The sequence below is a fragment of the Osmerus mordax genome, chromosome 5 (assembly GCF_038355195.1).
Source record: "Osmerus mordax isolate fOsmMor3 chromosome 5, fOsmMor3.pri, whole genome shotgun sequence".
NCBI lineage: Eukaryota > Metazoa > Chordata > Actinopteri > Osmeriformes > Osmeridae > Osmerus > Osmerus mordax.
This window is the reverse complement of record NC_090054.1, coordinates 5,574,153-5,601,474: the sequence shown is the minus strand read 5'-3', so window position 1 is coordinate 5,601,474 and position 27,322 is coordinate 5,574,153. Positions and strand designations below refer to the sequence as shown.

Here is a 27,322-nt window from a genome sequence, read left to right as displayed (position 1 = left end):
GACCCCCCCCCCCTCCCAACACCCCTCTTTATCACTCAGTGAGTTAGACCCCCCCCCCTACCAACACCCCTCTTTATCACTCACAGTGAGTTAGACCCCCCCCCTCCCAACACCCCTCTTTAGCACTCAGTGAGTTAGACCCCCCCCCTCCCAACACCCCTCTTTATCACTCAGTGAGTTAGACCCCCCCCTAACAACACTCCTCTTTATCACTCAGTGAGTTAGTACCCCCCCCCCCTCCCAACACCCCTCTTTATCACTCAGTGAGTTAGACCCCCCCCCCCTTCCAACACCCCTCTTTATCACTCAGTGACTTAGACCCCCCCCCCCCAACACCCCTCTTTATCACTCACAATGAGTTAGACCCCCCCCCCCTACCAACACCCCTCTTTATCACTCAGTGAGTTAGACTCCCCCCCCTCCCAACACCCCTCTTTATCACTCACAGTGAGTTAGACCCCCCCCCCCCCTACCAACACCCCTCTTTATCACTCAGTGAGTTAGACCCCCCCCCCTCCCAACACCCCTCTTTATCACTCAGTGAGTTAGACCCCCCCCCCCTACCAACACCCCTCTTTATCACTCAGTGAGTTAGACCCCCCCCCCCCCTACCAACACCCCTCTTTATCACTCAGTGAGTTAGACCCCCCCCTACAAACACCCCTCTTTATCACTCAGTGAGTTAGACCCCCCCCCTCCCAACACCCCTCTTTATCACTCAGTGAATTAGACCCCCCCCCCCCTACCAACACCCCTCTTTATCACTCAGTGAGTTAGAACCCCCCTCCCAACACCCCTCTTTATCACTCAATGAGTTACACCCCCCCCCCCCCCCCCTACCAACACCCCTCTTTATCACTCAGTGAGTTAGACCCCCCCCCCTCCCAACACCCCTCTTTATCACTCAGTGAGTTTGACCCCCCCCCCCTACCAACACCCCTCTTTATCACTCACAGTGAGTTAGACCCCCCCCCCTCCCAACACCCCTCTTTATCACTCAGTGAGTTAGACACCCCCCCCCTCCCAACACCCCTCTTTATCACTCACAGTGAGTTAGACCCCCCCCCCTCCCAACACCCCTGTTTATCACTCATTTAGTTAGACCCCCCCCCTCCCAACACCCCTCTTAATCACTCAGTGAGTTAGACCCCCCCCCCCCCTACCAACACTCCTCTTTATCACTCAGTGAGTTAGTACCCCCCCCCTCCCAACACCCCTTTTTATCACTCAGTGAGTTAGACCCCCCCCCCTCCCAACACCCCTCTTTATCACTCAGTGAGGTAGACCCCCCCCCCCCCTCCCAACACCCCTCTTTATCACTCAGTGAGTTAGACCCCCCCCACCCCCCCTCCCAACACCCCTCTTTATCACTCAGTGAGTTAGACCCCCCCCCCCCCCTCCCAACACCCCTCTTTATCACTCAGTGAGTTAGACCCCCCCCCCCTACAAACACCCCTCTTTATCACTCACAGTGAGTTAGACCCCCCCCCTCCCAACACCCCTCTTTATCACTCAGTGAGTTAGACCCCCCCCCCCTACCAACACCCCTCTTTATCACTCACAGTGAGTTAGACCCCCCCCCCCCTCCCAACACCCCTCTTTATCACTCAGTGAGTTAGACCCCCCCCCTCCCAAAACCCCTCTTTATCACTCAGTGAGTTAGACCCCCCCCCCCTACCAACACCCCTCTTTATCACTCACAGTGAGTTAGACCCCCCCCCCTACCAACACCCCTCTTTATCACTCACAGTGAGTTAGACCCCCCCCCCTCCCAACACCCCTCTTTATCACTCAGTGAGTTAGACCCCCCCCCCTACCAACACCCCTCTTTATCACTCACAGTGAGTTAGACCCCCCCCCCCTCCCAACACCCCTCTTTATCACTCAGTGAGTTAGACCCCCCCCTCCTACCAACACCCCTCTTTATCACTCACAGTGAGTTAGACCCCCCCCCCTCCCAACACCCCTCTTTAGCACTCAGTGAGTTAGACCCCCCCCCCCTCCCAACACCCCTCTTTATCACTCAGTGAGTTAGACCCCCCCCCTACCAACACTCCTCTTTATCACTCAGTGAGTTAGTACCCCCCCCCTCCCAACACCCCTCTTTATCACTCAGTGAGTTAGACCCCCCCCCCCTCCCAACACCCCTCTTTATCACTCACAGTGAGTTAGACCCCCCCCCCCTACCAACACCCCTCTTTATCACTCAGTGAGTTAGACCCCCCCCCCTACCAACACCCCTCTTTATCACTCAGTGAGTTAGACCCCCCCCCCCCCCCCCCCAACACCCCTCTTTATCACTCACAGTGAGTTAGACCCCCCCCCTACCAACACCCCTCTTTATCACTCAGTGAGTTAGACCCCCCACTCCCAATACCCCTCTTTATCACTCAGTGAGTTAGACCCCCCCCCCTCCCAACACCCCTCTTTATCACTCAGTGAGTTAGACCCCCCCCTCCCAATACCCCTCTTTATCACTCAGTGAGTTAGACCCCCCCCCCTACCAACACCCCTCTTTATCACTCACAGTGAGTTAGACCCCCCCCCCTCCCAACACCCCTCTTTATCACTCAGTGAGTTAGACCCCCCCCCCTCCCAACACCCCTCTTTATCACTCAGTGAGTTAGACCCCCCCCCCCTCCCAACACCCCTCTTTATCACTCAGTGAGTTAGACCCCCCCCCCTCCCAACACCCCTCTTTATCACTCAGTGAGTTAGACCCCCCCCCCCCTCCCAACACCCCTCTTTATCACTCAGTGAGTTAGACCCCCCCCCCCTACCAACACCCCTCTTTATCACTCACAGTGAGTTAGACCCCCCCCCCCTCCCAACACCCCTCTTTATCACTCACAGTGAGTTAGACCCCCCCCCCCTACCAACACCCCTCTTTATCACTCAGTGAGTTAGACCCCCCCCCCCTACCAACACCCCTCTTTATCACTCAGTGAGTTAGACCCCCCCCCCCCCCAACACCCCTCTTTATCACTCACAGTGAGTTAGACCCCCCCCCTACCAACACCCCTCTTTATCACTCAGTGAGTTAGACCCCCCCGTCCCAACACCCCTCTTTATCACTCAGTGAGTTAGACCCCCCCCTCCCAATACCCCTCTTTATCACTCAGTGAGTTAGACCCCCCCCCCTACCAACACCCCTCTTTATCACTCACAGTGAGTTAGACCCCCCCCCCTCCCAACACCCCTCTTTATCACTCAGTGAGTTAGACCCCCCCCCCTCCCAACACCCCTCTTTATCACTCAGTGAGTTAGACCCCCCCCCCTACCAACACCCCTCTTTATCACTCAGTGAGTTAGACCCCCCCCCCCTACCAACACCCCTCTTTATCACTCAGTGAGTTAGACCCCCCCCCCCCCCCCCCAACACCCCTCTTTATCACTCACAGTGAGTTAGACCCCCCCCCTACCAACACCCCTCTTTATCACTCAGTGAGTTAGACCCCCCACTCCCAATACCCCTCTTTATCACTCAGTGAGTTAGACCCCCCCCCCTCCCAATACCCCTCTTTATCACTCAGTGAGTTAGACCCCCCCCCCCCTCCCAACACCCCTCTTTATCACTCAGTGAGTTAGACCCCCCCCCCTCCCAACACCCCTCTTTATCACTCAGTGAGTTAGACCCCCCCCCCCCTCCCAACACCCCTCTTTATCACTCAGTGAGTTAGACCCCCCCCCCCTACCAACACCCCTCTTTATCACTCACAGTGAGTTAGACCCCCCCCCCTCCCAACACCCCTCTTTATCACTCACAGTGAGTTAGACCCCCCCCCCCTACCAACACCCCTCTTTATCACTCAGTGAGTTAGACCCCCCCCCCCTACCAACACCCCTCTTTATCACTCAGTGAGTTAGACCCCCCCCCCTCCCAACACCCCTCTTTATCACTCAGTGAGTTAGACCCCCCCCCCTCCCAACACCCCTCTTTATCACTCAGTGAGTTAGACCCCCCCCCCTACCAACACCCCTCTTTATCACTCAGTGAGTTAGACCCCCCCCCCCTACCAACACCCCTCTTTATCACTCAGTGAGTTAGACCCCCCCCCCCCCCCCCAACACCCCTCTTTATCACTCACAGTGAGTTAGACCCCCCCCCTACCAACACCCCTCTTTATCACTCAGTGAGTTAGACCCCCCACTCCCAATACCCCTCTTTATCACTCAGTGAGTTAGACCCCCCCCCCTCCCAACACCCCTCTTTATCACTCAGTGAGTTAGACCATCCCCTCCCAATACCCCTCTTTATCACTCAGTGAGTTAGACCCCCCCCCCTACCAACACCCCTCTTTATCACTCACAGTGAGTTAGACCCCCCCCCCTCCCAACACCCCTCTTTATCACTCAGTGAGTTAGACCCCCCCCCTCCCAACACCCCTCTTTATCACTCAGTGAGTTAGACCCCCCCCCCCTCCCAACACCCCTCTTTATCACTCAGTGAGTTAGACCCCCCCCCCCTCCCAACACCCCTCTTTATCACTCAGTGAGTTAGACCCCCCCCCCCCCTCCCAACACCCCTCTTTATCACTCAGTGAGTTAGACCCCCCCCCCCTACCAACACCCCTCTTTATCACTCACAGTGAGTTAGACCCCCCCCCCTCCCAACACCCCTCTTTATCACTCACAGTGAGTTAGACCCCCCCCCCCTACCAACACCCCTCTTTATCACTCAGTGAGTTAGACCCCCCCCCCCTACCAACACCCCTCTTTATCACTCAGTGAGTTAGACCCCCCCCCCCCCCAACACCCCTCTTTATCACTCACAGTGAGTTAGACCCCCCCCCTACCAACACCCCTCTTTATCACTCAGTGAGTTAGACCCCCCCGTCCCAACACCCCTCTTTATCACTCAGTGAGTTAGACCCCCCCCCTCCCAATACCCCTCTTTATCACTCAGTGAGTTAGACCCCCCCCCCTACCAACACCCCTCTTTATCACTCACAGTGAGTTAGACCCCCCCCCCCTCCCAACACCCCTCTTTATCACTCAGTGAGTTAGACCCCCCCCCCTCCCAACACCCCTCTTTATCACTCAGTGAGTTAGACCCCCCCCCCTACCAACACCCCTCTTTATCACTCAGTGAGTTAGACTCCCCCCCCTACCAACACCCCTCTTTATCACTCACAGTGAGTTAGACCCCCCCCCCTCCCAACACCCCTCTTTATCACTCAGTGAGTTAGACTCCCCCCCTACCAACACCCCTCTTTATCACTCAGTGAGTTAGACCCCCCCCCTCCCAACACCCCGCTTCATCACTCAGTGAGTTAGACCCCCCCCCCCCCCCCCTCCCAACACCCCTCTTTATCACTCAGTGAGTTAGACCCCCCCCCCTCCCAACACCCCTCTTTATCACTCAGTGAGTTAGACCCCCCCCCCCCCCCTCCCAACACCCCTCTTTATCACTCAGTGAGTTAGACCCCCCCCCCCTCCCAACACCCCTCTTTATCACTCAGTGAGTTAGACCCCCCCCCTCCCAACACCCCTCTTTATCACTCAGTGAGTTAGACCCCCCCCCCCCTCCCAACACCCCTCTTTATCACTCAGTGAGTTAGACCCCCCCCCCCCTACCAACACCCCTCTTTATCACTCAGTGAGTTAGACCCCCCCCCCTCCCAACACCCCTCTTTATCACTCAGTGAGTTAGACCCCCCCCCTCCCAACACCCCTCTTTATCACTCAGTGAGTTAGACCCCCCCCCCCCCTCCCAACACCCCTCTTTATCACTCAGTGAGTTAGACCCCCCCCCCCTACCAACACCCCTCTTTATCACTCAGTGAGTTAGACCCCCCCCCCCTCCCAACACCCCTCTTTATCACTCAGTGAGTTAGACCCCCCCCCCTCCCAACACCCCTCTTTATCACTCAGTGAGTTAGACCCCCCCCCCCCCAACACCCCTCTTTATCACTCAGTGAGTTAGACCCCCCCCCCCCTCCCAACACCCCTCTTTATCACTCAGTGAGTTAGACCCCCCCCCCTACCAACACCCCTCTTTATCACTCAGTGAGTTAGACCCCCCCCCCCTCCCAACACCCCTCTTTATCACTCAGTGAGTTAGACCCCCCCCCCTCCCAACACCCCTCTTTATCACTCAGTGAGTTAGACCCCCCCCCCTCCCAACACCCCTCTTTATCACTCAGTGAGTTAGACCCCCCCCCCCCTCCCAACACCCCTCTTTATCACTCAGTGAGTTAGACCCCCCCCCCCTACCAACACCCCTCTTTATCACTCAGTGAGTTAGACCCCCCCCCCTCCCAACACCCCTCTTTATCACTCAGTGAGTTAGACCCCCCCCCCCCTCCCAACACCCCTCTTTATCACTCAGTGAGTTAGACCCCCCCCCCCTACCAACACCCCTCTTTATCACTCACAGTGAGTTAGACCCCCCCCCCTCCCAACACCCCTCTTTATCACTCAGTGAGTTAGACCCCCCCCCCCTCCCAACACCCCTCTTTATCACTCAGTGAGTTAGACCCCCCCCACCCCCCCTCCCAACACCCCTCTTTATCACTCAGTGAGTTAGACCCCCCCCCCTCCCAACACCCCTCTTTATCACTCAGTGAGTTAGACCCCCCCCCCCCCTCCCAACACCCCTCTTTATCACTCAGTGAGTTAGACCCCCCCCCCCTCCCAACACCCCTCTTTATAACTCAGTGAGTTAGACCCCCCCCCCCTCCCAACACCCCTCTTTATCATTCACAGTGAGTTAGACCCCCCCCCCCTCCCAACACCCCGCTTCATCACTCAGTGAGTTAGACCCCCCCCCCCCCTCCCAACACCCCTCTTTATCACTCAGTGAGTTAGACCCCCCCCCCCTCCCAACACCCCTCTTTATCACTCAGTGAGTTAGACCCCCCCCCCCCCCCCTCCCAACACCCCTCTTTATCACTCAGTGAGTTAGACCCCCCCCCCCTCCCAACACCCCTCTTTATCACTCAGTGAGTTAGACCCCCCCCCCTCCCAACACCCCTCTTTATCACTCAGTGAGTTAGACCCCCCCCCTCCCAACACCCCTCTTTATCACTCAGTGAGTTAGACCCCCCCCCCCTACCAACACCCCTCTTTATCACTCAGTGAGTTAGACCCCCCCCCCTCCCAACACCCCTCTTTATCACTCAGTGAGTTAGACCCCCCCCCTCCCAACACCCCTCTTTATCACTCAGTGAGTTAGACCCCCCCCCCCCTCCCAACACCCCTCTTTATCACTCAGTGAGTTAGACCCCCCCCCCCTACCAACACCCCTCTTTATCACTCAGTGAGTTAGACCCCCCCCCCTCCCAACACCCCTCTTTATCACTCAGTGAGTTAGACCCCCCCCCTCCCAACACCCCTCTTTATCACTCAGTGAGTTAGACCCCCCCCCTCCCAACACCCCTCTTTATCACTCAGTGAGTTAGACCCCCCCCCCTACCAACACCCCTCTTTATCACTCAGTGAGTTAGACCCCCCCCCCCCTCCCAACACCCCTCTTTATCACTCAGTGAGTTAGACCCCCCCCCCTACCAACACCCCTCTTTATCACTCAGTGAGTTAGACCCCCCCCCCTCCCAACACCCCTCTTTATCACTCAGTGAGTTAGACCCCCCCCCCTCCCAACACCCCTCTTTATCACTCAGTGAGTTAGACCCCCCCCCTCCCAACACCCCTCTTTATCACTCAGTGAGTTAGACCCCCCCCCCCCTCCCAACACCCCTCTTTATCACTCAGTGAGTTAGACCCCCCCCCCTACCAACACCCCTCTTTATCACTCAGTGAGTTAGACCCCCCCCCCTCCCAACACCCCTCTTTATCACTCAGTGAGTTAGACCCCCCCCCCCCTCCCAACACCCCTCTTTATCACTCAGTGAGTTAGACCCCCCCCCCCTACCAACACCCCTCTTTATCACTCACAGTGAGTTAGACCCCCCCCCCTCCCAACACCCCTCTTTATCACTCAGTGAGTTAGACCCCCCCCCCCCTCCCAACACCCCTCTTTATCACTCAGTGAGTTAGACCCCCCCCACCCCCCCTCCCAACACCCCTCTTTATCACTCAGTGAGTTAGACCCCCCCCCCTCCCAACACCCCTCTTTATCACTCAGTGAGTTAGACCCCCCCCCCCCCTCCCAACACCCCTCTTTATCACTCAGTGAGTTAGACCCCCCCCCCTCCCAACACCCCTCTTTATCACTCAGTGAGTTAGACCCCCCCCCCCTCCCAACACCCCTCTTTATCATTCACAGTGAGTTAGACCCCCCCCCCCTACCAACACCCCTCTTTATCACTCAGTGAGTTAGACCCCCCCCCCTACCAACACCCCTCTTTATCACTCAGTGAGTTAGACCCCCCCCCCCCAACACCCCTCTTTATCACTCACAGTGAGTTAGACCCCCCCCCTACCAACACCCCTCTTTATCACTCAGTGAGTTAGACCCCCCCCTCCCAACACCCCTCTTTATCACTCAGTGAGTTAGACCCCCCCCTCCCAACACCCCTCTTTATCACTCAGTGAGTTAGACCCCCCCCCCTACCAACACCCCTCTTTATCACTCACAGTGAGTTAGACCCCCCCCCCTCCCAACACCCCTCTTTATCACTCAGTGAGTTAGACCCCCCCCCCTCCCAACACCCCTCTTTATCACTCAGTGAGTTAGACCCCCCCCCCTCCCAACACCCCTCTTTATCACTCAGTGAGTTAGACTCCCCCCCTACCAACACCCCTCTTTATCACTCAGTGAGTTAGACCCCCCCCCCTACCAACACCCCTCTTTATCACTCAGTGAGTTAGACTCCCCCCCTACCAACACCCCTCTTTATCACTCAGTGAGTTAGACCCCCCCCCTCCCAACACCCCGCTTTATCACTCAGTGAGTTAGACCCCCCCCCCCCTCCCAACACCCCTCTTTATCACTCAGTGAGTTAGACCCCCCCCCCCTACCAACACCCCTCTTTATCACTCAGTGAGTTAGACCCCCCCCCCCTCCCAACACCCCTCTTTATCACTCAGTGAGTTAGACCCCCCCCCTCCCAACACCCCTCTTTATCACTCAGTGAGTTAGACCCCCCCCCTCCCAACACCCCTCTTTATCACTCAGTGAGTTAGACCCCCCCCCCCCTACCAACACCCCTCTTTATCACTCAGTGAGTTAGACCCCCCCCCCCTCCCAACACCCCTCTTTATCACTCAGTGAGTTAGACCCCCCCCCCCTCCCAACACCCCTCTTTATCACTCAGTGAGTTAGACCCCCCCCCCCTCCCAAGACCCCTCTTTATCACTCAGTGAGTTAGACTCCCCCCCTACCAACACCCCTCTTTATCACTCAGTGAGTTAGACCCCCCCCCTCCCAACACCCCTCTTTATCACTCAGTGAGTTAGACCCCCCCCCCCTCCCAACACCCCTCTTTATCACTCAGTGAGTTAGACCCCCCCCCCCCTACCAACACCCCTCTTTATCACTCAGTGAGTTAGACCCCCCCCCCTCCCAACACCCCTCTTTATCACTCAGTGAGTTAGACCCCCCCCCTCCCAACACCCCTCTTTATCACTCAGTGAGTTAGACCCCCCCCCCCCCCCCTCCCAACACCCCTCTTTATCACTCAGTGAGTTAGACCCCCCCCCCCTACCAACACCCCTCTTTATCACTCAGTGAGTTAGACCCCCCCCCCCTCCCAACACCCCTCTTTATCACTCAGTGAGTTAGACCCCCCCCCTCCCAACACCCCTCTTTATCACTCAGTGAGTTAGACCCCCCCCCCCCTCCCAACACCCCTCTTTATTACTCAGTGAGTTAGACCCCCCCCCCCTACCAACACCCCTCTTTATCACTCAGTGAGTTAGACCCCCCCCCCCCCCCTCCCAACACCCCTCTTTATCACTCAGTGAGTTAGACCCCCCCCCTCCCAACACCCCTCTTTATCACTCAGTGAGTTAGACCCCCCCTCCCAACACCCCTCTTTATCACTCAGTGAGTTAGACCCCCCCCCCCCCTACCAACACCCCTCTTTATCACTCAGTGAGTTAGACCCCCCCCCCCCTCCCAACACCCCTCTTTATCACTCAGTGAGTTAGACCCCCCCCCTCCCAACACCCCTCTTTATCACTCAGTGAGTTAGACCCCCCCCCCTACCAACACCCCTCTTTATCACTCAGTGAGTTAGACCCCCCCCCCCTACCAACACCCCTCTTTATCACTCAGTGAGTTAGACCCCCCCCCTACAAACACCCCTCTTTATCACTCACAGTGAGTTAGACCCCCCCCCTCCCAACACCCCTCTTTATCACTCAGTGAGTTAGACCCCCCCCCCTTACCAACACCCCTCTTTATCACTCAGTGAGTTAGACCCCCCCCCTACCAACACCCCTCTTTATCACTCACAGTGAGTTAGACCCCCCCCCTCCCAACACCCCTCTTTATCACTCAGTGAGTTAGACCCCCCCCCTACCAACACCCCTCTTTATCACTCACAGTGAGTTAGACCCCCCCCCTACCAACACCCCTCTTTATCACTCAGTGAGTTAGACCCCCCCCCCCCCAACACCGCTCTTTATCACTCACAGTGAGTTAGACCCCCCCCCCTACCAACACCCCTCTTTATCACTCACAGTGAGTTAGACCCCCCCCCTCCCAACACCCCTCTTTATCACTCACAGTGAGTTAGACCCCCCCCCCTACCAACACCCCTCTTTATCACTCACAGTGAGTTAGACCCCCCCCCTCCCAACACCCCTCTTTATCACTCAGTGAGTTAGACCCCCCCCTACCAACACTCCTCTTTATCACTCAGTGAGTTAGACCCCCCCCCTACCAACACCCCTCTTTATCACTCAGTGAGTTAGACTCCCCCCCTACCAACACCCCTCTTTATCACTCAGTGAGTTAGACCCCCCCCCCCCTACCAACACCCCTCTTTATCACTCAGTGAGTTAGACCCCCCCCCTCCCAACACCCCTCTTTATCACTCAGTAAGTTAGACCACCCCACCTACCAACACCCCTCTTTATCACTCAGTGAGTTAGACCCCCCCCCCCCTACCAACACCCCTCTTTATCACTCAGTGAGTTAGACCCCCCCCCTCCCAACACCCCTCTTTATCACTCAGTGAGTTAGACCCCCCCCCCTCCCAACACCCCTCTTTATCACTCAGTGAGTTAGACCCCCCCCCCCCCCCAACACCCCTCTTTATCACTCAGTGAGTTAGACCCCCCCCCCTCCCAACACCCCTCTTTATCACTACAGTGAGTTAGACCCCCCCCCCCTCCCAACACCCATCTTTATCACTCAGTGAGTTAGAGGAGGTGGTGGGTAGAGAGGAGGTCAGGGGGAGAGTGGATCACACCAGACACACACAGTGTATATTCAAGTGGGTAATAGTGTCCCATTACTGGTCCTAAATGTAGTGTTAACATTGTGTGTGTGTACATGTGTGTGTGTGTGTACATGTGTGTGTGTGTACATGTGTGTGTGTGTGTGTGTGTGTGTGTGTGTGTGTGTAGGACCACTGGGTCACCAAGGAACACACAGCATGTCTTCTATCATCCTGTATAAAACATCTTTATTTCTCCTTATTTAGGCAGTAAGACACTATTTAGTTCATCACATTCAGTGGAACTGAGATCAAAGACAGGAATGTTGTTTGTCAACAATGAAAACAAAACAAACATTCTACACACACCAATATTTACAAACACTCTGGGATATCAATTACAACTGTATACAGTTCAATCTTCAATGACATCTATGTGAGCACAGTGTGTGAGAGTGTGTGGGCTATTCTACCTGACACAGGGACACTGAGGAGTCAAAGTCAAAAACCCTGAACCCAGGATAGAGGGGCTCAGTGAATGTGCTGTGGAATGTGTGCAGGTGGGTCAGTGTGTCAGAGGAGACTGTGTAGAAGGACAGAGTGCCGGCCAGCCAGTCCAGATACACTCCTACTCTGTGGGAGCTGGAGGGGGGGTCAGGTATGACAGTGATCTTATTATTGTGACTGGCATAGTAACTGTTACCATCACAGTCCAGACTCCAGGACTTGTTATTGGATCCAAGCCCACAGTCAGCACCCCATCCTCTCCTGCTGATTCCTTTATATGTCACTGCTATATAAACCCAACTTCCACTCCTCTCTGCCTCCCAGTAACAGCGCCCAGACAGACCCTCTCTACACAGCACCTGTGAGCAGTAGTCAAATCTCTCTGGGTGATCAGGATACGGCTGCTCCTCTCTCCTCCATGTCACCTTTCTGTTCTCCTCAGACAGAGAGAGGAGTCTGCATGCTGTGTTTGGGTCCAGTGTGAGCTCACAGGCATCTGATGGGGGAGACCAAGACACAATATATTACTGATCAACATCATTCACATTAGAATGTCTCCCTCTTCCTGCCCTCCTCCTTTCATTCTCTCTCTCCCCCCCCCCCCTCCCTTATCTACTCCTGTACTACGGTACTTAGGAATGATTTGCTGGACCTGATGTGAGTTTCCTCCAGGAACACAATGACTCTTATTGAGGGACTTGTTGCTCTTGTTGGTTAGTTGGAACTGATTTAACTTCTTGTACTCGCTGTGAATTCTATTCTTGTTGCTTTTCTACAGGTACACTCTTGCACTTTTGAGGTTCATGTTGTTTCATTATAACTTGTTTAACTACATGCTCTTCTGGTTCTTCCCATTGGCACTTCTTTGCTTTTCACAATGTATGCTTCATGTTTTGGCTCCCCACAATGTTTTTGGGGCGTCTCGTTGTTTATGATCAGTGACCTGTGCTCTTTAGTAAAGCTCTCTCTTGGAAGTCGCTTTGGATAAAAGCGTCTTGATAAATGAAGACATGTAAATGTACTCTCCCCCCCACCTCCTCTCTCCCCCACCTACTCCCCCCCCACCTCCTCTCCCCCCCACATCCTCTCCTCTCTCCCCCCACCCCCCCACCTCCTCTCTCCCCCACCTCCACTCCCCCCCACCTCCTCTCCCCCCCACCCCCCCACCTCCTCTCCCCCCCACCCCCCCACCTCCTCTCCCCCCCACCCCCCTTATCTCCTCTCTCCCCCCACCCCCCCACCTCCTCTCCCCCCCACCCCCATTATCTACTCTCTCCCCCCCCCCGCACCCTGACCTCCTCTCCCCCCCCACCTCCTCTCCCCCTACCCCCCTTCTCTACTCTCTCCCCCCACCCCTGACTTCCTCTCCCCCCCACTTCCTCTCCCCCCACCCCTGACCTCCTCTCAGAAGAGGAGAGAGACGAAAGGGGAGAAGGAGATGAAGGGAGGGGAGGGAGGAGGAGAGGGTAGGGCAGTGGAGAGGGAAGGAAGCGAGGAGTGATGAAGGGAGGGGGAGAGGAAACACACAGCAGCTAGGGGAAGGGAGGGGGGGGAACAGGGGAGGGAGAGAGAGGGGAGGTGAAGGGAGGGCATTTCTGACAGTGTCAAAGTCACTAATGGTATTGTCCCTGTATGACCCTGTGTACTAGAACTAAGTAGCAGTCAATACTCACATTTCCTAAGACCAGGTTTGATCCAGCACTCTCCACCATGATCCACACTGCAGGGAGAAGCAGAGGAATGATGAGGAAATGACACCTCACCTGTTGCTACGTGACTAAAGTAAACATGTTGTTTCTATGTTTATCATCAGAGGTGTATTCCAGAAAACAGGTTTTACAAACTCTGAGCCTAACCCTGAACTCTGACTTGATGAACCCTGAGATGGGAAGCACAGAGTTATCGGTTCCAGAAGAGCTGATCTGAGTTAGTTTAATTCTAATTCACTGGAATTAGGAATTCTCATGCGTGCAGGCGAGTATGCAAACATTTTCTGAAAGGTAAACAACAACTGCAACAGCAAAAGAGAGACAATTGGTCAATGAGTACATTTCAATGCAGACTATTTATTTGACATTTAACCACACGTCTTACTACAGCTGAACAAGTGGTGGAACAATCCTATGGGCACAAAACACACTTGGCAGCAGCTGAAAATGAAATATAAAATCAGTTCAAACAGGTAGGGCATATTTTGCTTTGGCCTTCCCACCCCCTTTGCATGTCATGAGTTCTGTAATGTTGTACAATGTACGTGCCCATGTGCTGAGGTGTTTTCTCCTGTTCCCACACTGTACTCCTCTAGGAGCATAGTCTGGGGGTTGACTTTTTCTCATGTTTCTGCTGACATTTTCAGTGTTTGTGGAGATTTCATTTGGGGGGTTCATTTCTCCCAAAGGTCATTGATGGTGTTACATGCCTTGTTGAGCCTTCTCCCACAACAGAACTTCTTGTAGTTTAAGTTCTCAATATTGCAAAGACTGTGTACAGTACAGTAGAACAGAATGCTCTTCATCACAGAATGATACAGATATGTTGTCTGCTGCCACAGAGAGGGATTCAGAAAGACCTACAGAGGTATACATCTTACTGTATGGTAGCTACTGAGCTACACTGTTCTCTCCCCATGTACGTTGTTTTGAGGTTCTTGTGTGGAATTATGGGTTTGACATGTACATTGACGTGACGAGAAAAAAGAATGAATGGTAAAACAACTGGCACATTCTTCTCCTTTATAACAGAGCATGACTGGGCATTACAAGGAGGAGCAGGGTTTCCCACAGAAAATGTGTTAGTTAAGGTGGTAGGGTTTGCCGTCAGACCGGGGGGGGGGTTGTAGAGTCTAGCCTAATGTGTTCTGGGGGGGGGGGGGTCGTTTGTACGATAGACTAATGCATTCTGCAGAGAAGGTACTGTTTGGAATGAAAGGGAGCAAACAGGACAGAGTAACACGGCATTCATCTTTCTTTTTGTTTTGGACGACGTAGTTAAGGCGGCAGGCGTGTGTTGCTTAGGCGGCCGCCTTAACTGGAAAGTGCTGCGGGAAACCCTGAGGAGGGTCCATCAACCTCCACAGCACAGATTAACAGGGACATGTTCAGTAAACACCAGGTTAGCTCTGCATGGAAACTTCATGTCATCCTTATGTGTTATACACAGTGGCGGTCCTAGCACATTTGGCGCCGCAGGCAAGTTTTTCCCTTACATATGCAACCAAATTGGCCACAATTTAGAGCCTCTCCATGTGGTCATTTTATATCAACTATTTATTCATTGAATTGAAAGAAAATGTGACATATTGTGTTATGTATCGTTATCGGGATATGAAAGGATCTATCAGGATATGAGATTTTGGTCATATCGCACAGCCCTACTGCAAACTAAAATACAACAGCACATTATCAGTAATACATTTAAAATGGGGAAAATGTGAATAATTGCTTTGCAGGTCAATTTAAGGTGTAGGCCCCTACATGTTCTGCCTGTGCCCCCAACATGTTCAGTTAGGGGCTACAGTGCTCCTAGTAAAACAAGTTAGTCTGGAGCCCTGGATGAGGAAAGGACACCCCATGTCTGATAGTTGCTTCAGGCTCGGCATGAGGGAGGAGAGAGGGAGAAATTCATGGTTTGTTAAACAAAAGCTGCCAGCAAGCAGGTTAGGTTAGTTACCATCAGTTACCGGGGTAACGTAACCAGAGTTTGTGTTTCCTCTCTTTCTGGAACAGAAAACCCAGAGTTTCCCTCATCTCAGGGTTAACAAACTCACTGTTTTCACTTAAACCCACTTTCTGGAATAGACCACAGGAAATACAATTATGATTGTAGCTATATAGTCATAATTGCACTAAAGGCTATTGTAGATTATATAGGGCTTCTCTCTTCCTAACCCACTGTCCTAAATAAACATGCAGTCTGTGATTGTATAATCATGAAATGCAAGGCCTATTAACATACTTGGATGTATATTCAGTGTTAAGCAACATTACATTAAGAGGTATATAAAAACACAAACATGTCCTTACTTGAGTTTCTCCAGTCTGCAGTGTGGATCCTCCAGTCCAGCAGAGAGCAGCTCCAATCCTTTTTCTCCTGGATGATTGTAGCTCAGGTCCAGTTCCCTCAGGTGGAAGGGGTTGGACCTCAGAGCTGAGGCCAGAGAAGCACAGCCTTCCTCTGTGACCAGACAGCCTGACAACCTGTAGAAAGAGGATCAATGTTGTGACAGAATCCATCTGGGCCTCCAGAGTGAGTCAGCACAGAGGGGTTCATTTGGCAGGTGCTGTCATAGCTGCTCCTCCCCCTCATTAGACAGAGTGACCTTTCCCCCCAGTTCAGGAAGGTTAGGTTTGTGGTCAGTTTGGTGCTAGTAGTTCTATGGAACATCAGGACGTCTGCTACATAAAGCCCGCTCAAAAAAAACTAGATTTCTAGTTGACTTGAATGAACACAACTAATTAGTTGGGGCTGTAGACAAGTTTACGCGCCAAATCCCAGGGGGCCGCCATAACTCTACACAAATGCATTTCATTTCCGCTGTAAGTGGTTTGCAAAGCATCTGCCGGTGTAAACACAGCGATGTCGATGCTAGCTTGGGATCACGGTTCTACTACTTTGACATACTTGTCGTTTGACATTTACTACTGGATAAGTTGCCAACGTCGTCGCCATACTTTTAAGTACATTTTAGAGTAGATTTATAGTTATAAAGCTCTGCCAGTCCATCATTTTGTAGCTTTTAACATGGAGCAAAGGCAATGTCAGAAGATGACTTTAGTCGGTGATTCATTAGAACATTTGTTGTCTAGCTCTTCAATCTCTCAGCAAAATGTAGGCTAATTATTTGGCTAAAGGATGCCACACATATCAGACAGAAGTTGTTCTATAAATTCGTAGCCTGACATTAAAAACATTTATAGTCGGTTGACTGATCGCGTTGTTGTACCCAGTCAAAGGAATAAACACACAGGAACATCATGAACATTCAATGGTCTTGCCAGTTATCCTGGCAAAACATGTAGCATAATGTTCTTTATTTATTGCCAGGACACGGTCCAAGTAGCCTAGGTATACATAACAGTGAAAGCTAATTCGTTTGGAATTTCTAGGCTATTGATGTTACATGTTGATGCTCAGCCTATTCAATTTAACAACTTCAGAAGGACAAGACAGGCAGTACACTGTTATCCTTATTTAAGTGGCTTGTCACTGCCTGAAGTGCCTACTTATCTGTCTATTCTTCCTATGAACGCGGTTATGACTGCTTTAAACAAGCACCGGTTGGCTACACACCTCATGATGGGCTTTTACAGATGTGTGTATTGGCACTTTGAAAGGTTTGAATTATTATATCCACATATCAATGTATAATTATTAAATCCACTGCAACAATAGGACAAAGGAACACCAACAAAATGTGAATAGCCTACAAACAATAAGCATACTACTGTAGTATAACTGTAACAGGCTAGAGGCGATTCTAGGTTTTAAAACTGGTGGTCGTAGCACTCTATCTAACCACTCGTTCAGGTGCTTTCTCGAGTGTTTGCAACCAACTACCACACACGTCGTTCCGAACCACTTTTCTTCATGTTGTAAATTGTATATCCTCTTTGTCACTGCGATATCAATGCTTTGTCGGCACAACGGAGCTAGCTAGCAAAACAAACCCAGCCGCCAGAACGGAAGTGGATTGCATCGAAGGGAGGAGTTTAAGAAGTAGAGCGGAAGCGGCTCAAAAACTTGTCTATAGCCCCTATTCTTAAGCAGTACGAGAAATAGAACATTCACCATTGCAGAAAGCAATGTTCACGGCCACGTGACCTTTCCCTCTCTAAACCGAGTTCTATAACAGCTCGACGTAGATCATCATTGCCGCCGCTGCTTCAGAATTGTATTAAATATCACGATATCCAGGAGGATGAGCAACTGAACAGTGACAGGACGTTAATCATTCATGAAGTCATGACAACCTAATAAACAACAGCAACCAGCTACTTTCCCGACAAAGCCCTCTCCTGCTGCCTCTTTCTAGCTATTTGTAACTACCTCCCATTCCCCACACCCTGCCGCAGTCAACTAAAACGTAATTTATACATATAAAGTGGTCAAATATCAGCCTACCTGCCGAACTTGTTCTACTGAGTTGGATTCCAACTGAAGAATATCCCACTTCAGTCGCTCTGTAGCCTATTAGCTACAAAACGTCCTGGTTTAGCTATACCCTGAGAATTTTCTGTGGTAAACCTGAGGCAATTTGCTTCTAAATTACTGTAAAAAGCCTCAGTAAACTTATTTGTTCTGGACCGGCTACTAATAGACTTTAACTTTCAGATGGTAAATTTTTCTCTAGCTTAGAATTTTCTGAGCAGATAGACATCTGGTTCCCTTCAGTTAACAGTGTTCTTTTTAGCAACACGGATAACTGATACAGAGACAGAGATCACATGACAGGGCGTGCCATCAAACACTTCAGGCTATTGGACAATATAAGAAGTTCTTCTAAAAAATTAAAGGGGAAATTAAATGGAAGTGAAATTAACCAAAAGTATTCAAAAACGTATCTAGCAAATAAATATTTTTTTTTAAATTACAGAGAATACCTGTCAGTATTTATTTAACTATGTTAAGTCATTAGATAACCTGACTGCCTGTTGGCTCTGCACTCCCTGCGAGAAGAGGAACTGCTATATTAGTATGCTGTTCATGGATTACAGATAATCATTTAACACCATCATGCCTATGTCTTTATATAGGCTATTTCAACATTTTATATTCTTTCCAAAATTCTAGTTTAAAGTTGTAACAGTCATGTTTGCATTCTGTGCTCTTTTTGCTTTAATGTTAGGATGCATTAGCAGGGCCAACCTCAAGAAATTCAATGGTCAATGTCACCTTTTGTGATCTGTGAAAAGGATCAATAAAAGACTGACGTTCTGTGTTCAACTTTCTTTCTTCCCTTTTTTAAAGAGCAGATATGTGTTTGAAATCTCACTTGGTATGGGGCATTTGGCTGACTCTCCCTGCATCTCAGATGGAATACTACCATCCTATGAAGTAAAGTCTGTCAGAATAAATGTGAATAGCCAGTTCCATACATATATACAGTATATACAGTAGTATTATACATCAAGCACACTTCTCTTGCCATTCCTAATTTGAAACCCTTCATGTAGTGGAAGAGGCGTCAACCACAGATCAACAGCCGCCAGATGCTAAACTCACTGCCCAGGTAAATGTACAATAATATGATGAATAGTATATTTAACCCTTGTGTTGTCTTTAGGGTCAAACATGACTGCTATTATATTTAACAGCAGAGAAAACCCTCAAATAGTTTTTATTTTTAAACTTCAAATGTCTTACTTTTCCTAGTGACCCAGACATTCATAAAAATACATCACAACAATCACAGACACACACGTACACAATAAGAAATTGAGATTATGTGTGCTACTGATTTAGGTTACAGAGTCTATACAGGTGCTGAAGATGACAATACCTCCATTTCTCTTTTTGCGAAAGCCACGACTGCACATTTCAGTGTTGTAATAAAACAATTGGTGTTCACAGATTAAAGTAAATGTTTTTCCACTGTGAAGAGGGAAACCCCAGATGTTCACAAAGTTTGATGAATGACAGGTTGTGTTTCAATGCGAAATAGGTTTAAGGTTGAAAATTAAATTAAGCTGTATTTATTACCCTTTGGGCAAGGGCATACAGATTGTTAACACTACCCAAAGAGACTGCAATCATGTTGCACATTCAGGAACAGCTGCATCAACATTTTCATTCTGTCTAAAATAAACAAAAACATGAATTAAAATATCAGCCAATCATTATGTACAGCATGTTTTAGAGTGTTTCAGATGCAGCAAATCTGCCTGTTTCTTATCAAACTAGTCCTCACTGATGACTAGAAGGCATATCTCATTCTTGGCATTAAGTTTATACCCAACTTGATGATGGTAACTTTACTAATGGCTCATGTAGAACATAAATACATACCTCAGTGTCTCCAGTTTGCAGAGTGGGTTCCCCAGTCCAGCAGAGAGCAGCTTCATGCCGGCATCCTTCAGATCATTGTTACTTAGATCTAGTTGTCTCAGGAAGGAGGTTGACTTCAGCACTGAGCCCAGAGAAGCACAGCCTTCCTCTGTGATGTGACAGCCTGACAGCCTGTAGAAGATTATCATTAGGGAGGGATCACAAACACTTTTTATTGTTATCTCTACTCTTGATGCATGATTATGCTTTGCTTATGGTCTGCACCTCTTCTTCAACACCGACCACCTCTGGAAGAGTGGAACTCTCACTGAATTGCTCCTACCAAGCTTTCTTAAATGTTTTAACTATGAGTTTCCATGAGAGTTTAACATTTGACTCGAACACAATGACACAGTAGCCAGTAACCAATGTGAAAAATGAACCTGCCTGAGAAGCTGATTTTACTAAGCTGGATTGTACTTGTGAAATATCCCCAAAACAATCCTGTCTAATGTATACTGAGACATCATGTGGTCTTCCTGAGGTATTTCTAAGTCATATAATGTGAAATGTAGGCCATCAGTGAATCTTTTGTTCTAGACTGTCTAGTGTCTTTCTGAACCAATCAGATCATAATTCCCTTGGTACTAGGATCAATACAAGGTTTAGTATCTCCTATGATCAGTACTATAGATGAGATCTATGGCACTGTTGTACTGACATGATCAAACTATCAATGAATATATGACACTGTTCAGGAATGGTTAGCTTGATTGTGTTATTGTGACATGAAACTTAAAAGATTAATTCACCAGTGAGATACAATAACACAATACATCCTTTGGTATGTTTTGGAATGGTTCGAACACAGTAGTGACCACATACACACTACTCCTCATGATACTGGTTAACCCTTTGAGGAGTACGATCACACCTGTGTGATTTCTTCTGGGTGGGCCCTGGGGAGTACGATCACACAGGTGTGATTTCGAACGCGTCCTTAGAATGTCCAGTTTGGCTTATTACGTCACAATAGAGCCTTCAGCAGTAGCCTACGTGTATATTATAAACATAAGTCTCAATGTACTGTATATTTTGCAAAAGTATACCTTTATTATCCATATGTAAACGTTCAGACAATTTAGTTGGCTAATGTTAGCTAACAGCTAACCAAAAATAACTCACGCTTTACTCACGTCACCTAGTAAACCATAATATTATACGTTTTCCTTGACTTGGCTATCACTTTCAACACATTTTACCTATTGTATAACCAACCAGAGATCGAAATAATAGATATACATTCACAAATATGCATCTAAAACATCTGACATTCATCTGTCTTTCGGCTCGTATTTACTTGCGGCCATCTTGGATTCTTTTGTGTTCCGGCAACAAAGATGAACTTCGATGATGTACCACTTTACCCCGTACACCTCATTATTTTCTCGTGAGAAGAGTAGGTTATCTCGTTGACCCTTTGACACCCACAATGCATTGAGTACTGATCAAAACAAAAAACATGGCAGCCTATATTATCGGTAATAGCCAAGTTAGCTTGTCGACAGCTACAAACGATCCTATACCATATCCGATCACTGTGGATTCACTTATATGAATATTTCAAATTCGGAACAGTAATGACAGTAAAGTTATACCCCTAATTCGCAACAACCTATAAAAAACCCACACAAACACGTTTCTTAATTTTTACCACAGCATCCTTGAATTCGTTTCAGGTACATGTCCAGGAAAGGGTACAATCACGTCACTCACGTTACATATCAATGAATATCATTAGCACAAACATTGAGCCATAAAACATATCACAACTCAAGCATGTTTGAGTTATGTGATTTACTGGCTATATTTAGGACCTTTACACAGGATCCACTATGGACATCCAGGATCATGATGGGCTTGGCATATCTGGGTCTGTTGTCTTGACATGTCAACTGGCATTTATTCATACACTTACATTACACAATGAAACGAAACAACATTCTTCCAGGACATTGACATAACCTAAACAACTACAACAACTAAGTAGAATTAGGTCAATAAAATTGGTCCAACAAGACAAGATTAAATTTGTGACAAATTCCCCAAGACACAAAGAGGATGGGATACTTCAAGTTCAAGTGTTTTATTGTCAGGTGCACAGAACACCACAAGGTCAGACTGGGCACTGAAATTGGGCACTGAAGACAAGACAACGCAAGACAACCTGGCATAACATATAAGTACACAGAACATAGATTACATCTATGATAAGCTAAAATATAGGGAACCTCCTAAATATACAGATAATATACAATATGTGAATGTAAACATAATATACTAATACCATATGTGAACATTAGTTATTGAGGTAGCATCCATATGCAAAAATATTGATGATGTACAGGTGCGTGTGGGGTGCATGGGTTTGTCCACAATGCGTGTGGCTTTGCGGATGCACCGTTAGGTATGTTTGTGAGGGAGGGAAGAGAGACCCCGACTATCTTCTCGGCTGTCCTCACTATCCTCTGCAGAGTTGCGGTTCAAAGTGGTGCAGTTCCCAAACCAGGCCGTGATGCAGCTCCTCGGGATGCTCTCTATAGTCCCTCTATGCAATGTGGTGAAGATGTGGGATGGGAGATGGGCTTTTAGCCACTGCTGGTACACCAAGGAATTAGGTGCTCAACGGTTGAGTTGATGTTCAGCAGGGATGGGTTGCTTTTTGCCTTGTACCTTACTTGCTCTGCACACCTGAGAGATGGCAATGTAGTACTATACATGGACAATTTGTACAGCAGTGCAACCCTCTTTCAACATTTTCTGTCTCTTGGAACGGGGCCTGTGTGGGCCAACATTCACATTCACCTGTAAAATTAGAAAGGGAGATGTTCAATATATAGAAAACGGTCAACAGCAGGCAGTCAAGTGGTATGACAAGAGGTGTGTTCATAACCCTATGAAACATTACAGTCATACATTACTGTCTTGTCATTTCAATAAGTTGTTATTTTGAATAAGCATAAAGTCTGGTTTATTCTATGTCTTCCATCAAGTAGCTCTAGCCTAGATTTTCCAAACAAATTACACTTGCCTCATTTTTGCAATACTTGAACTGTGGCCTGACAATAAATGAGGAATAATAAATGTTCCAACAACACGGAAATGACTGGCAGTAGATGGTAGCAATAGATCACAAAACCTAGCCATCAATTTAGAATGGATGTCTGCATTATTGTGTTTGCTCTAATTAGACTAAACATAGCAAGTTACGCGCTAGCTAGCAAAAACATCAGATCGTGGAAAACAACAAGTCATGCTTTCATCTCAATATCATGCCACAGGTATGTGTATGTAATTTGTGGTTATAAATAATCTACTCACCAGAAAGGTTTTCCCAGAAAAGTAGAAGCCAACCAAAAAGGTTTGAAGGTATCCAAGCTGCATGAGCTTGCTTGATCGCCTTTCGTCAAGGGGTCTGGGAGTCATTCTCCAGTCTCGCCTATGGCTCACATGGTTGACAATCAGCAGTTGTTGCTAATTTACTAGGCTATGTTACGTTGTTTGTGTGGTCGGATTATAATGAGTACAAAATAATGCAGGTGCATCCAGTCAAACTAATGTGCTATGATTGTAATGCATCTTTAATTTTTGTTTTGCTGGTTTCCAGTAACTTATTTTGAGAACACGGTCTGGTTGCCAACTCCGTAGGTTTACGAGATGGAAGAGAGAACACAACGATGTATAGCAATCAAGTTAGACTGACTGGGTGTATCTGAATTATGTTGTATTCGTTATAATCCGACCACACAAACAACGTAACATAGCCTAGGAAATTAGCAACAGCTAACTTGTTGATTGACACTTTACTACACTACGAGCTAGCTAGTTTGGCAAACACATCACCTTGTGAAATACAACAGTTGCTTTCATCTCAGTATCGTGCAAAATATATGGGTGGTATAATTAGAATTATACAAGTACTTCTGGCTTAAAGGAATTATACAAGTACTTCTGGCTTAAAGGAATCATAGCCAAAACTTTGAAGGTCTCGCCAATCCCCTGAAGCGGAAGAAATACGTCACGAGAAGGTCGGATAAACAAAATAACCAATGTAGTCGTCACTAATACGGGGTGCAAACTAGGTCACTTTCAAATGCGAATCGAGAAATGGTGAAATTGTATAGAAATTCGATTTTAATGCGTCATAATCAATTTCTGGAACGTTGAGACTCACGCGCAAAAAGAACTCACTCTGGGGGGACAGTCGAGAAATTTAGAACGTACTCCTCAAAGGGTTAAGACAGTAGTGACCACATACACACTACTCCTCATGATACTGGTTCAGACAGTAGTGACCACACACACACTACTCCTCATGATACTGGTTCAGACAGTAGTGACCACATACACACTACTCCTCATGATACTGGTTCAGACAGTAGTGACCACATACACACTACTCCTCGTGATACTGGTTCAGACAGTAGTGACCACATACACACTACTCCTCATGATACTGGTTCAGACAGTAGTGACCACACACACACTACTCCTCATGATACTGGTTCAGACAGTAGTGACCACATACACACTACTCCTCATGATACTGGTTCAGACAGTAGTGACCACACACACACTACGCCTCAGTCATGCAGTCTGGATGTGCTCACAGATACTGTGACAGAAGTCAAAAATCAGCTGTATACCAACATGCACCAGGGTGAGTTCTAACATCGACAAACCCAGGCTCATTTCATGGAGCACTTGGCTGACCAGATGTTCTTCAGCTGTTTGTTCATCTACGTTTGTTGAAAGCATGCAATAAATGAACATCTGTGCACACAATATGATTCTTAAATGACAGTAGTAAAAAATTGTATTGATACAATATAACCAGTAAAAATACTGGTATCAATTCAATCTGAGGGACTTTAAACAATCCCCAACTGACAGTCAATATGTTTTATGTTTGAAATCTCACTTGGTATGGGGTGAGTTATAACAACGACTAACCCTGGTTCACGGCTAAACTCAGAAGGCTGAGGTTGGACGAGGAGGAAGCGTCCAGGAGTAGGGACAGATCCAGGTTCAAGAAGTCAAAGACCAGGTTTAGCAAGGTGGTGAGAGAGGCTAAACGACTGTACTCTGAGAGACCACAACACCTACCCCTGCTAAGCAGCTGGGCCAGACTCTGTCTCTCCAGACACCCTGAAGCACTGTGCTAAAAACACGTCTCTGACTCTCAGTCTAGCAAGAGAATTCATAAATCCAAAAGACAGCAGAATTAACTTAGACACTTAGAAGAATGTGTATTATTTGATTACCTCACCACCCAGAGAAGGCAGAATGTAACTGTAACTGCTACTTTTAAATGGTTTACTATTCTCCTGATTCAATGTGTTAATTTACTGTCACTTATTATTCTCAGACCATATTAATAAAAGAGATATATGCCCACTTTCCCAGACATGGATTAAGCCTAGTCCAAAAGTAAGTAGGTCGAATAAAAAGAAGATCTCCATTGAAAATTGTTTTTAGTATAGGACTACGCTTAATCCATGTCTGGGAAACTGGGCCAAGTTCAAAATCTCATTTCATGGAGCACTTGGCTGACCAGATGTTCTTCAACTGTTTGGTCACCTAAGTTTGTTGAAAGCATGCAATACATGAACATCTGTGCTCAAAATATGATTCTTAAATGACAGAAGTAAAACAAATGGTTTGAATCAATATAACCAGTAAACATTTTGGGAATCATTTAATCTGAGGGATTTGAAACAATCCCCAACTGACAGTCAATATGTTGTATGTTTGAAATCTCACTTGGTATATGAGGCACTTGGTTGACCATCCCTGCATCTCAACTGGAATACTACCATCCTATAAGGTATAGTATGTCAGAATGAAGGTGAATATCCAGTAGTATAATACAACAAGCACACTTTTCTTGCTATTTCTAATTCCCTTCCCTTCATGCAGTACAACAGGAGTCACCCACAGGGACAACAGCACAACAGCCGCTAGATGCAAACTGTGATGTATTATGTATAGAAAAGAAACACTTGAGGACGAATAACCACAGAACATGACATCACTTTACTGGGTTTTCTCTGAACAAACGTCTTAGTTCTTTCCAACTACTTCCTTATCCAATCAGTTACATGCATAACAAATACACAGTACTCCTCATGATACTGGTTCAGACAGTGGTGACCACATACACACTACTCCTCATGATACTGGTTCAGACTGTAGTGACCATATACACACTACTCCTCATGATACTGGTTCAGACAGTAGTGACCATATACACACTACTCCTCATGATACTGGTTCAGACAGTAGTGACCACATACACACTACTCCTCATGATACTGGTTCAGACAGTAGTGACCACACACACACTACTCCTCATGATACTGGTTCAGACAGTAGTGACCACATACACACTACTCCTCATGATACTGGTTCAGACAGTAGTGACCACATACACACTACTCCTCATGATACTGGTTCAGACAGTAGTGACCACACACACACTACTCCTCATGATACTGGTTCAGACAGTAGTGACCACACACACACTACTCCTCATGATACTGGTTCAGACAGTAGTGACCACACACACACTACTCCTCATGGAATTATTGAACTCTATTATGGGACTAGTCTCTGGTGAGGATTAGTCCACCTACAGGTGGGAAGTTGACCATCTGATGAACTGGTGCAGCCTGAACTACTTGGAGCTCAACCCTCTGAGGACAGTTGGTTGTGTATTTCAGAAAGAGCCTGGTCCCACTCAGCCCCATCACCCTGTGTGACTCCTCCACCCTAACTCCACTGTAGAGTCCTTCAGTCCTTTTCTGGGCTCTATCATTCTCAGGACCTCAAGTGAGAGCTGAACATCATCTCCTTCACCAAGAAAGCTCAACAGAGGATGTACTTCCTGCGGCAGCTGAAGAAGTTCAACCTGCTAAAGACAAGGGTGGTGCACTTCTACACAGCCATCATTAAGTCTATTTTCACCTCCTCCATCACCATCTGGTACGCTGCTGTCACTGCCAATGTTAAAGGCAGACTGCTGCGTATCATCCACATTTTCGAACTGACGATTCTGCAATTGGCTGTTAGGGTTTTTGAGACAAATTTTCCTCAGGTTGCTGTGCAGAGTCCATAGTCCTACGCACAGCTTCTTTTTCCTGAAGCTACCTAACATGGCCTGAGGCATCTTTGGCTCGTATCTTACTGCAGTATTTTTGTAATACTGCAAATTTTTGTATTTGCTGGAATTAAGTCTGTATTTACTGTAAATAATTTAGTATTTTTGTACATTATTTTTGTATTTGTCTTTATATTTCTACTCTATTGTTACACACCAAACCAACAACCTCGTATGTGTTAACTTACCACAGATGTGACCTCTGCCCTGCATCCAGGACAACGCCATATTATTGATTAGGCTGAAAGAAGTCTTTGATGTGCAGTGAGCCAATGTCTGAAGGGCCATGGGGCAGCTGTGTGTCTGTCTTGTGATTGTGGGACGG

At 48.3% G+C, this 27,322-nt stretch overlaps 1 protein-coding gene and 1 long non-coding RNA gene across 17 annotated transcripts in view; both read right to left on the bottom strand.

Moving 5' to 3' along the window:
• Nucleotides 1-11,516: 11,516 nt before the first annotated feature.
• The window catches only part of LOC136942680 (NACHT, LRR and PYD domains-containing protein 12-like), a 235,474-nt gene continuing 219,668 nt past the window's right edge, over nt 11,517-27,322 (bottom strand). For all 16 annotated transcript variants that reach the window (XM_067235630.1, XM_067235632.1, XM_067235631.1 and 13 more), the window contains 4 exons: nt 19,800-19,970; nt 15,818-15,991; nt 13,469-13,515; nt 11,517-12,291 (listed from right to left, as the gene is read on the bottom strand). In XM_067235630.1, the coding sequence (XP_067091731.1) occupies nt 11,753-12,291; nt 13,469-13,515; nt 15,818-15,991; nt 19,800-19,970 (931 nt within the window). In that variant the 3' untranslated portion in view covers nt 11,517-11,752. The remainder of the gene's footprint in view (nt 12,292-13,468; nt 13,516-15,817; nt 15,992-19,799; nt 19,971-27,322) is intronic.
• Nucleotides 22,500-23,745, bottom strand: LOC136942702 (uncharacterized). Its single transcript, XR_010876634.1, has 3 exons — nt 23,682-23,745; nt 23,160-23,277; nt 22,500-22,643 (listed from the first exon to the last, which is right to left on the bottom strand). It is a non-coding gene; the product is annotated as an uncharacterized lncRNA (long non-coding RNA).